We start from the raw sequence: 12,603 nt of genomic DNA, 5'->3' as shown, positions 1-12,603 counted from the left end.
TAACTTATTTGGGTTTTTAATGTTGCTGACACTGGAAATGAAGGCTATAGGGTGTGTAATAGCATTCACCATACTATCTATGTCTAGGTCATATTAGTGTATTCTTCGTAAGGCTGATTTACTGTCCTGGTTACAACTAGGAAGCTTCTGAAATGCGCTGCTATCATCTATTCTATAGCCATTTTTTAAGGGCATCCCCCTTTGAGATGCTCTTAATCTAGGGTAACGGGGTTTCACCCTAGCAGTTATTCCAGAGTAGATCTTGGAAGATTCCCACTGTAGAGAAGCCTTCAGTCATTCTTTATCTTACAGTGACATATTTTCCGGAAAGAGGCAGTACATAGCCCCTACAAAATGGAGCTGTCTCTACAAGCTTTTGAAAGACTTCATGTTTCAGAAGAAGAAAGTATTAACAAATCCTTTTGAATTGAGGTAGTCTCTCTGTCTTATGATAACTATCAAGAACACATTAATTTTAGCACCTAAGTCTGCATTCAGGTGCTTATGGTTGTGCAAACAAATTTGAAATATTTTCTTCTTTTTTCCCTAAAAGAAAATTGATACATTCGACCCAAACCAAAATGTTCCAGTCCCCCAAGGACAACATAAAGGTGTGAAACAGACTGTTTTCCTCTACTTTCACAGCAAACAGTAGCTTCAGGAGTAAATGTGTTTGAATGATAAGTTTATTTTGTGTTTATTTCTTCCCTGTATCAACGCTACTATGAAAACATCCAATCTGTATTTGGTGCAAAAAAAGGAAAAGTAATGCAAAAAGGGAAGGCAATGAAACTGAGGATTTGCTGCAGTCAACAAATGCAGTATTTCAACAATTACAACTGCGTGGATTGTAACAACATTATTTTAATGGGTGTATGTTGTAGTAGAAAATGAAGAGATTCTGCTCAAGGTTTTTGGCAGAAAATGGGGGCACCTTTTCTCCGAGAGGCTGTACTTCTCATGTCTTGTTCTTCTATACAGGCATAGGTTGTTCATTAGACCATATCTCGTGGTCTCCTTACAAGTTAAAAGAAGCACTGAATAACGGACATGCTTGGTGTATGCCCATAGCAGAGAAATTGAGGAAGTTTTCACCGGTCATGACAGTGTGGTAGCCATCATGCTTTAGCTTTAGACGTCATCTGTATTTTCTGTGGAAAGCCACAATTTTTAAACCACCATATCACTTGATCGGTGACTTCAAGTTCATTTGATCAGTGAATTCATGCAGATGTTCAGCTGAAATCTGTTACTTAATTTCCTAATCTTGGGCACTGGGTGGGAAATCTGGCTATACGTGTGGAGTGGAAGTACATACTCTTGATAATCCTGTGCTGGCAGGAAGGGATCTTACCCCTGATTTCAGTGACAGTATGAAGAGACCCTTGCCTACTTGTGTCATTAAATGTGAGCCCAGATGATTGCAGAGGGCAGCTGACATGGTGATGTTCTTGAATTACTTCTTCCTTCCCACGCTATCATATTTGCAGGCTGATGTTCTGTAACATTAGCACTGCATTATCATTGCTGTCACCAGCTTTGGTGAAGCCGTGACTAGAGCTCTTAGGAACAAACATGAATTTAGAGCCTTTAGTGTGTTTGTTGCTTTACTTACATGGATTTTATTTACTGTTGATTATAGTTTGTGATCGGTAGAGTTGGAATTAGAATCAGTGATGCTAACTCACCACATTTTTTGCATTTGGTTTCATAGATATAGTCCCATAGATTTCTTCTCCTCGTCTCACAGTTAAATAGTCCTCTAAGTAGAAGACAGTTTGCTTCCAGTGAGTATAGGGAGCATCGGGTGCTAAAAAAATATATATATATGGGTATTATTTATAGAAATTGCATTTTTGTCTTACAAATCAAATCAAAAGACTTGGGAACAACTAAAAAAAACCTTTCTTCTCATAGAATGCTTTAACTTATGTACTATATTAGCAAACATGCTTTACAACAACACAATTATATTGATTGTCAGTTGGTTGTCTTTTGATTTTTACTGGAATATGTCAGCTGTGAGTCACACCCAGCAAGAAGGATTCCACAAAGCAAGTTACTGGCATAATAGGCACTTTTTTGATGCTTGCCTTTCAACCCACACACATTCAAATCGGGGAAGTCTTTACCACTAAGTGCTTTGAAAGTCAGAAGTCTAAATTAGTTCAAAAAACAATTAATCAAAACCATGAAAGAAAGGCTCATCAACAACTATTAATCACAATGACACAGATGAAACCTTTGGCTCATGATCCTGGAAGAGCAGATTTTATCATTTCCAGGAGGATAGGGCTGGGGAAAGGACACTTGCACTTTAATCTGAGTTTGGACTTTTTAAAGGCGTCTGCTATGGGCAGTTTGCCAGAGGTGGCTACTGGTCCAAATTAATTTCTAGTCTTGCTTAGCACAATCATTTTGACGACCTTCTTCTATTTCAGGGTTTTGTTTTACTTATTTGTTTTTATTTCTGATTTAAATTAAAATCTTGGAGTAGTGCCTAATGAACTTGCATTGGTTACTTCTTGTTCCCAGCATTCTTGCAATTAACAGCATCTAGGAACATAAAAACAGGTGTACAAGTTCAGAGACTTCCTGACCTGGCAAAAAAGCCTCTGATAAATTTATTTTTCTTCCATTTGTTTCCCCAGTCACTTTTTTGATGCAGACATGGGCCCACTGTATTGAATCATGCTAATAATATCTTAGCACTGTTTAATAAACAACGATCTCATTTCATTTCAACATCAATGTTTCAAAAAAAACCCACAAACTTGGCTTTAGAAATTGTTTGTGACTGGGGAAAGAGTGAAGCTTTTTTAAAAGACTGTTAGGACAGGAATTTTTAACAGTTCTTTTTTTCCCCCAGAATTCTAGAATCAGAAGACAGATATAAACAGACTTCTGTCAGAAGCTGTGTTGGCAAACTGGTATCTTCCAAAGGAAAGAATTTTGCTGGATAATTTCTGGCTATGCATCTAGGCAGTTTTAATGACTGTTAATCTCAAATGCTAAATGGAGAGATCCTCTTGCAGGAGTTCAGGTCCAGAATCTGTTTTCCATTTGGACATGCCTTTCTAAAATTTCTAATTGAAAACGTGTCAAACCAAAACAAAACTGAACTTCTGTTTTGAAGCATAACTGCTGTCTTGTACACACACATGTACATGTGCCCTTATGCAGAGCTGTCTTGTTTAGAAAAGCTGGCATACCTGGAAACTTGTGTTCCATGAACAGGATAAGTGTGTGGAATGTAGGCACAAGCCTTCAAGTCCACTCCAAATCACAATTATTTTCTTTGTAATTTTTAAAAAAAGTTGTATCAATGAACTGGCACTTCGTCACGTCCTACAAACTTGGATATTTTACTGAATTCATTGAGCTTTGCCAACAGACACTAGATGAGAGTGCAGACCAGTCTTCTAGACAGTGGTGTCTATTCCTTCAGCTACAGAATGGTCTTTTTATGGAGTAACTTGTTCTGTGCATTCCTTATCATGATGTTCTCTGAAGAGAGGCAGAGAACCAGTTCCCTCAGCCTCCTGTCTACACTCATGCTAATACAGGTCAGGAAGATTTGCTGCAAAGACATAGTTCTGACACAAGTTCAGGTCGTTGCTCACCAGATTCCAACAGTCTTTTCCAACTAAGCTGATTTCTATCCAGTTGGCCCAAGCAGTAGCCTGGAGTTGTTTGGTCCCAGATGCAGGACTTTGTATTTGGCATTGCTGAATTTTACAGGGTTCCCATCAGCCCATTTTGAACCTGTGTAGCTCTAAATAGCAGCCTTTTCTCTCCAGCCTGTGCTCCTCCCAGTTTGGGATCATCAACAGATCTGCTGAGAGTGCACTTTATTCCATCATCCAGGTCATTAACAGAGATGTGGAACAATACTGACCTCATTGTTGGTCACCTGTGGGATGCTGCTTATAACTGGCCTCTGGTTTGACTTTGCTGACTGACACATTTTGAGCCAATTTTTCACCCTTGTTACTGTTCACTTATCCAGTCCATATCTGACCAATACAGCCATAAGGATGCTGTGCAAGGTTGTATAAAAGCCCTTGCTGAAGTCACAGTATACGACAGCCACTGATCTTCCCTCATCAACACAGCTAGCTGTCTAGAAGGCAATCAGGTTTGTCGGGTATGATTGAATTTGGTAAATCCATGGTAGCTGTTTTCAGTCACCTTCTTGTCCTTCATATAGTTGGAAAAAGCTTCCAGGTGGATTTGTGTCATAGCCTTCCCAGGAACTGAGGTGAGGTTGACTGGCCTGTGGTTCAATGGATCCTGCTTACTGCACTTCTTGAAGATGGGTGTGATAGCTGCCTTTTTCTACTCAACAAGAACCTTCCTCCATCACCATGACCTTTGAAAGATGTTAGAAGGTAGCCTTACAATGGCATTGAGCAGCACCCTCAGCATGCTTGGTTGCCTCCTGTCTGGTCCTATGGACTTGTTTAAGGTTCTGTAGTCCTGATGGCATGCTTTGAGGCACAGCTCACGTACTATCAGCTTCATCGTATAAAACCTTCTTCTACAGTGGCTGCAAGACACCTCTCCCTTTATTTTAGATACTTTGAATAACAATTAGCCCCTCCACATAAATAGTACTTGTCTTAGTGCAATTAGAGGGGCACCACAGAGGACCCAGAGGAAACCCTGGACCAAGTATGTGGTGTACTTCATCTGTATTCCTTTTGCTTGATCTGCAAAGGAGTCACAACCAGTTGGTTCCCCCAAGAGTGGCCCCTAGATCTGCTAGAACTGGTGATATGGCTGTAGCCTCATTTGCATCAAAGAAGGCCAGAGTGAACTTTGGTTTTAGAAGAAGCCCATGTCAGAAACACACAAACAACTTGAATATGGACTTGAAAATGTTAAGAATTTGGTTTTGCATGGATATCTGACTAGTGGCTCTTCCCCATTTGCATGTAATGACACCCAACCTTTTTTTATTTGGTGGGCCATACAGCCTGCTGGAGAAGTTAGTTTCTGAAGTAACTAAGCTTCTGAAGTTTCTGATGTTCAGAGGGTTGGCAGTAAAGCAAAGAAAAGCATTCAATAGGAGAAATGTAGCATTTGCCAAGTGACAGGAGACTGAATCTGGAGACATAGGAAGCCTCTCCAAGCAAGCCTCCAAGGAGGCTGAGCCACCAGCAACTAAGAGAACTAGTTGCAAACAGAACAATGAGAAAGGGCAAGTCATTAAAGCTGAAAGGATTCTAGGATGGAAGTGTATGACTAAGCACTTAGAGCCTCTGAACTAGCAGCCTGTGGGAGCTACAGATAATTTAGAGAAGCTAGGTTTTCAGGCACTGCTGATGAACCTCATTCTTGACGGAGGTTCAGAAATATCGGAGATTGTGATTCCGTTCCCCTCTTTCTTATTAAAAGTAGGCACAAAATACCTTGTACATACATTTGCAAGTTGAGGTGGGTCTGCAAAAACCTCTCTGTAAGAAAAATGCGATGGCAAACTTGGTGTCTGCCCGAGGCTTTTGTCCAAATGTAACTTCTCTCCTTCCCCAAGTTCTCACTCCCTGTGTGCTAAGGGAAGCTAAACCCCCACCTGTGGTGGTCTTGCAGAATATTTTCTGCCTAAGTGCCTGAATGAACCCTCTTTATTCCATACACTGAAGAGAGTCAAGAAAGTCCTTATCCCAGTCACCTTTTGCTATACTGGTACTGGAGCAAAGTCTATGTTTACTCTGCAGACAAGCAGCAATAATGTAACAGGTCCTTTTCCTTGCCATGTTTGATGCCTGTTCACTGGGGTGCCTAAGAGTCAAGCAAAGAATGGCTGGGTTTGAGGGCCAGATTTGCTGATGGGACACGTTTGACTGTAAAACATTAATCAAATATCCTAATTTAGTCAAAAGATGTTTCTTAAAACGTGTCTGTTCATATGCACACATAAAACAGAAACACATTCCATGAATCCTTTGCAAATGAAGCCACATTCCCAGTGATATAAAAGATCTTCCGTGTAGTTCTGGCAATATAAGCAGACCTCCTTTACTAGGGTAGGTTTCAGTTAACATCACAATATAGTAACTACACCCTTTGTTCAAAGCTATTTTTTGCAGAAAACAGAAGGCTTGATTATATTACCTTTTATAAAAGATTAATAGGCTGCCTTCTGCTGAAAAAATCAGCCTTCTCCGGTAAGAAAAAATGCCTAAAACCTAAAGGATTTTTCCACCTTAGATAGTTTTGTTCAGCACAAACTCAGAAATAGTAGCACTCCAGGATATCACTGTGGTGCCTCACAGGTTGTTCATGTCTCCCGAGCTGCACGTTGTTTCCCAGCATGTACCAATGCCTATCATGGTGTGGGAAATACTGTAGTATAGCACATTTATAGAATGACCAGGGAAACAGTTACTGGAAAACCTAAGAATAGGTACAAAATAATATCATCCATATGGTTATACTTCTAGAATCAAATATACATAGGTATTTTTTAAAATTACTTTGAGCTTTGAATCTCATGTAAAGGGTTGAGAGCTCCTGTGAAGGGAGGAAAAAAGAGTTTTCTGATCATATTTAGCTTGTATCCCATTTACACCTGTTTAAGTTGTGTAATGGTGCTAGCTGTAACAAGCACCACCTGTAATTTGTTGTTCTTGTCATTAAAGCAGTCATGATTCTTTTACATTTCTTGCCACACTGGCTGGTTTATTCACTCGGGTAAATGATGCCTTACAGGAATGGAGTTACTCCTTTAAATATCTGCTCACCAAGGTAAGTTAGAGTCTCACATCTGGGTTGTTAGAGCTGATTTACATAAGCAGTATGTGTGTGGTTTTATTCTGGAAAAAAAAAATGATGGTTTTGTTCTAGACTGAGTCAAGCAAGAGCTTTTGCTGAGTTTCGGATTTGGGAGAAACTGGGATGCAGAGCTGCTGTCTCTCACTGAGCCGACAATTCCCTGTCTAATCTGAGAAATGTGACACAGGACTTAGATATCACTGGTGAGGGGCATAAACTCCTGTGTCATCATTTCTGCTGAGCTCCAAGCACGGTAGGCATTGTGAAATCCTGCCTCTGGTTTTGCAGAATTCCTACAAGCAATTGTCCTTTCCCCATCCTGCTCACCTCCCCAAAAGTGACAATAATTTTTATCCCTGAAATTAAAACCTGGTGGTACAGTAAAGCTTCCCATACCATCTGACCAGTAGCACTGATATACTGATAGCAATAGAAATGAAATTAAAATAAATACAGATTACCTGTAGAAAACCCCATCTTTTTATGGCACTTTGTAAATTCGATATTAAAATAGGTGACCAAGGCATGAATGTAATCATTGCGCTGAATTTGGAGGCAGAATGCAGAAGTAAATGCCAACTCCTCAGTCTTCACTGTATAAATATCTACTTCCTGTTGTGAGGAGAAAGAAAAAGACATTTACATGCAGTTTGTGACTCGAAGGTAAGTGTTCACTGATGTACTTAAGCATTTTATTTAAGGAACAGCAACAAAGACAACCGGCAGCCCTTTAACACTGTAAGAAATCAGTGGTGCATTTGAGTACATCAACTCATCAGCAAATGATCCAGGTATCTGACTAAGCTGATGGAGTGATGAAAGAGGCCACTCGTGGAAGAGTGAGTGTGAGTGGCAGGGAGGGGCTGTGGGAACTGAAGGAAATCAAGGTAAAAACATGCTTTGACAAATACAGGCACAATGGATGTGGAAATGGAGGTACAGGTCCCAGTTCTAAGATAAGTTCGTCATCGGGGACTGTCAGCATGAGGAAAGATGACGGAGTTGGGTTTTTAATAAAAATAAACTTCTGATTTGTTTGAATATCTCTGGAAGGGAATGTACTTTGGCTGTGCCAAGTGGTTGGAACATCTGAGGCATGACAGGGACCTGCTTTTTGCTGACAGTGCTTTCCAGTCCCGACCAGGTAACTGATCCCAAATGGTTAAGCACAGGGATCTTATTCTTGACCTAGACAGAAGCAAATCATATAAATTGTGCTGTGGCTTGACTGCAGTGGTTGGGACCAATGATGTAGTCTCCAGGATTGCTTATTTCTGTCAATAACTAAAACTCACTGTTCAAGGCTTAAACTGAGTTTTTTAGATGGATCTGATTTTCCCAGCTAGGTATGGCTTTTATCATCTGGGCTGTTTCCAAAACTCTTAGTCATGATAAGGAGGATACTAAGTCTGAAAAACCATCAATTGTCATCTAATGCTACGGGATATGTTTCTTATCAGTGCACCTTCTGATATCCTCCTGAGTGTATCTGGCTTCACTGTCCTTATTGTCCTTGTCAGGGCGTATTTGGCAAGAGGCGGATATCCTGAAAATATTTTTCTCTCTACTATTTGCAGTCAGTATGAACAACAAAACTGCTTGTGCATACAGAGAAATAGAAGCTTTGTAGGTAGAAATCCAGTTTTCCTCTCTCTACCAACGTAAGCCAGGAATTGTATCACTGACCTCACCAGTGTTACTTCAGACTCACACTGCAAAAATAGAGCAGAGTCCAGAATGTCCTTTAGAGGGCTAAGCAGCATTTTAGGGCGCAATATAGGGGCTCTTTTAGCAATTGCACTCTGTAATCTAAGAAAAATCTGCAAAAATGGACATAAAAAGATGCAGCCATAGAATTACTGAGGTCTTTGCGTGGACCACATACCGTGTGTTTCCGAGAAAACTTACGGTGAGATGATTTAAGCAAGCTATAGTTTTGGCCTGTCTGATTAGCAATATTGTTCAAGAATAACTTAACCATAATGAACATTATTCTACTACATTGCATTTGCACAAGTGACTAGTGTTTATAAATAACCCACGCTTAGAAGTGGTCATTTCAAGCTGGGATAGCCTTAACATTATTTTTGTTCAGTTGTTCTTCTTTATTTTTTTCTCAAAAGAAGAAAAAAGAAAAAAGCATACTAGGAATAAGAATTTCTGAGATCTCCTTGCAGACTTCCATAGCAGTCTGCAAAACCTACTTTGACAAGCTGGACCGGACTGGTGGGTGATAGTTGCAGATTTCTGTAATTTTTGATGGCTTTTTACTGGTATTGTGGGGAAATTGTGAATTAAGTCCAATGATGAGACACATAAAAGGTATCTAGCTCCCTCTCTCTGAGCTGTGTTGTCTTTGCAGAGTAAGGTGGAATCAAAAGCAGTGGGGAATATCTTTATTAGAGAAGTTTGTGGAAATGTCTGAGAAATACTGAACAGATGTGCTGGATAAAATGGTGGTCACTTTTGCAGTCACTTCTTTAAGGACAGAAGCGTGCTTTCTTTACTATGTAAGATATGAGGCAAATGTGGGATTTTTTTATTAATTAATGTAGTTTTGAAACTGGCCTGATCCTGTTTTGGTGATATCTTTGAATTGTACTCTGGCTACTATATATTCTTATAGTAAATGTCACTACTCATTCAATGTTAATTTCAGCTAACTAGCACAGGGGATAAATGCTGTCTTTGCAAAAAGTAAGTGGAAAAATCATGAGGTAACAGATTTCATTCAGGGTTCAAAACCAACAATAATAAAAATGGGCATAGTTAAGCATGGATCTGATCAAAATCCAGCTTTTACTTACACTAAAAAAATAATATGTTAAGCTGAGCATGTATAAGAGTGTCAGAATTATCAGCTAAATAAGGAGGTCCAGGCTGTGGTTGACACCTCATGAAAGGCCATGAGCCATCCCATGCTACATGTCCCCATTGCAGAGAGACAGGCAGAGCTCCAGTTTTTACATTCACTGCATAAATAATGGTTCTTGGGCTGTCCTGTGGCACGATTTGCTTTAGGAACGAGCAAACGATGTATAGAAGATCATTTAGGATCACAGGGAGGATAACAGTGAGGTTGAGCTGTGGTGTTGCCAGCTGCTGTGTATTTCTTGTTTGAATGGTATCACCTAGCTGAAGGCAGCCTAACTAATAAGAGAAACAGCCCTGAGTCAGGTTTGCTGATGAGAAAAATGCTGACTTGCTGCCTGACCGGTGTCCTTGTGTGAATTTTAATTAAAGTTACTTCCAGAGTGCCATTGCACCTCTTTCCTGATCCCCTTCTGAGCCAGTCAGCTTACTCAACTGGGATTGTATGAGCATGGAGATAAAGATTCAAATATCTGGATGTCTGGTTTTGGCAGGGTTTTTTGTTGGGTTTTTTTGTTTGTCTTGGGATATGGGGTTCACACACACACACACACCCCCACCCACCCACCCATTGCACTAGATGTTTTGGTTTGGACAAAGAGGGAAATGATGACCCCATCATAGGGTGTGACGGTGAGGCAGTGCTAACCACAGCAGGTAAAGGTGCTGAACTGAAGCAGAAGCTGGAGGACAGGTGGCATTGGTACAAGCGGTATAGACAGGTTCAGGAAGAGGGTTGATCTGAAGGCTGAGAAGTAAAATTAATTGTTAGGGAAAGGAGAAAGGGACAAATCCTCTTTTCTGGCAAGCATTGAGAAAATGACCTGCACTGTCAGTTGCATTCATGTGTATATATGTGAGGGGAGCACGGAATGCAACCATCAGCCCCCAAAACATATTCACTTTTCTAAAAGAATTTTTTTCTTTTTCTTTTTTCTCTTTTCTCCTTTCTTTTAGTGCAGAGAGCTAATAGCATTAATGTGGAGAGAGAAGAAAGAACACTAAATTTGGGGTGTTTGGGGGGAGAAGTGAAAGGAAGAATGAAGTATCTGAGATTCTTTTGACTAGATGTTGCAGCATATGTTGGTTTTCTATTAGATGACGTAACAGGGAAGCAAGGGTAGCTGTGACTTCTGGGTGACAGAGACCTCAGCCTCCTGCCTGGGCCCCTCTTCTGCCACCTTCTCCTGTTTGCACAGGAGGAAATGCATGAAAATTACTAGGGTGTTGTTTGGTTTGGGGTTTGTTTTGGCGTTTTGTTTTGGGGGTGGGGATAAACCTGACCATGCTGAAAGGAAAGACTGTGGGGAGAACTGTTAGAAAGGAAAGAGTGGCAGGGAAAGTCACTTTGGAAAGGGAAGGGAGATCTTCATGTGAACAGAGGAGTAGGGAAGAAAAATCAGGAAAAAAGAGCAGTGTTTGAAGAAAGATGGAAAATGAGTGGCATAAGTGCCTCTTGCTTTGCTTTAGAAACTGGGAGAAAGGAATGTGATTAGGGAGTTCACTGAAGTCGCAGTGGAGCAAGAGAAAAGTCTCATGAGGGATGCCTTGTCTCAGCCCTCATGGGTCAAGATTGCTATGGGAGAAGAACGTGGGACTCACCAGAGCTCAGACACGTGCCTCACCTGCGTGGCTGGATCTCTCTGAGTAACAGTACCTTTTTTTGCAGAAAATACTGCAGATCCTTTGAAATAAGGCTTCATACAGGTGAATCATGATATTTCCAAAACAACAGAAATGTCTCAAAAGAATGGATATTTGACCATATAGCTCAATGGTTTTTTTTTTCAATTATGCTGTGTTCTCTGATAAACAGGAATGGTGCATAATTTTTTTTTTCATGCAGGGATTGCAGTTTGTGCTTTAAGTAGCATTAAACTGTGTAATCTTGAAAGTGCGGGAGCTTTAAACTGTTCCTGGAAAGTGTGGGACAAATGGGAGCATACAAGTATATTTATTTCTTTGTTGTTGGTCATTCTGCGTGGCTAGATAGGGGAGGCTATGCAGGAAAGTCCAACAGGAAAATTCCTATGCCCCTGAGATATATTTAAGAGATCATTCAAAGGAGCATCGCTTCCACAACAGAGCAGATGCTGTATTCCCTGCCTGTACCACTCCCCGTGCGCCTGTGCCTTAGTGGCTGGAGTTCCTGGAAGGGTTCAAGACTTGGGTTACATCCAATGCCTGAGGAGTACAAAAGAGGAAATTTTACTCAAGCCTCCAACACTCTAGGTAAGTGCTATGGTCACATAGCGTGTAGGGGTTGATGTCTTCTTTTGATGATTTTGTAGAACAATTCAGAGCATCTAAATTGTGAATTAAGTGCAGGAGCCCAGGGCCCTGACTGGTCTGTTAGGAATGCATCTAGTGGCTAGTTCATCTAGTAACACACAGGGAGCCAAGACTCATCTGGTAGGCACCCTAAATTAGGTGGCTTTGGGTTGAATACACCCCTAAAAAATCCCCTTGTCAATCTAATATGAATAAGCTGTGCCATATTGATATGCTATAATAAAACATTTGCACAATTAAACATTATAATTTTGTTTATTCTCAGATGTTTTCTTAGGCTAATATTCTCTGCATTCACAAATATTTTCAGGATCAAAGAAATGTACTTTATATAAATAAACCATGTGCAAAACTAAATTAATATTTTTTTTAAAAAAAAACAAACCTCAGTTTTTCCTGCTTCCATATTGCTAGCTTGAACAAAAGCCTCCCTTCTTCCTGCCTTTCATTGACAATTTTCTGATTTTTTTAGTGATCAGTTTTTGAGGTTAGGGACAGATTCTGGAACGAAGGTTGGGTTTTGCCTGTGTAGTTATTACCCACTTTGCTCCCATGGTGCCATTACACGGTAAAGCACCATTCAGTGTATGGACAAAAGCTGTCAGGCCATGTAGAATTCAATATAAAACCTGAATAGAAACAGTATGAAAATTTTTGTCTGTC

General features: G+C 40.3%; 1 protein-coding gene across 2 annotated transcripts in view; it reads right to left on the bottom strand.

Moving 5' to 3' along the window:
- Nucleotides 1-12,603, bottom strand: part of PRMT8 (protein arginine methyltransferase 8) — an 85,751-nt gene that overhangs the window by 13,903 nt on the left and 59,245 nt on the right. For both annotated transcript variants that reach the window (XM_080393656.1, XM_080393657.1), the window contains 2 exons: nt 7,239-7,389; nt 1,689-1,810 (listed from right to left, as the gene is read on the bottom strand). In XM_080393656.1, coding sequence (XP_080249782.1) covers nt 1,689-1,810; nt 7,239-7,389 — 273 coding nt within the window. The remainder of the gene's footprint in view (nt 1-1,688; nt 1,811-7,238; nt 7,390-12,603) is intronic.

Source organism: Falco punctatus (genome assembly GCF_963210335.1).
Source record: "Falco punctatus genome assembly, chromosome: 6".
In the NCBI taxonomy this organism is placed as follows: Eukaryota; Metazoa; Chordata; class Aves; order Falconiformes; family Falconidae; genus Falco; species Falco punctatus.
This window is presented reverse-complemented; position numbering and strand designations above follow the sequence as displayed.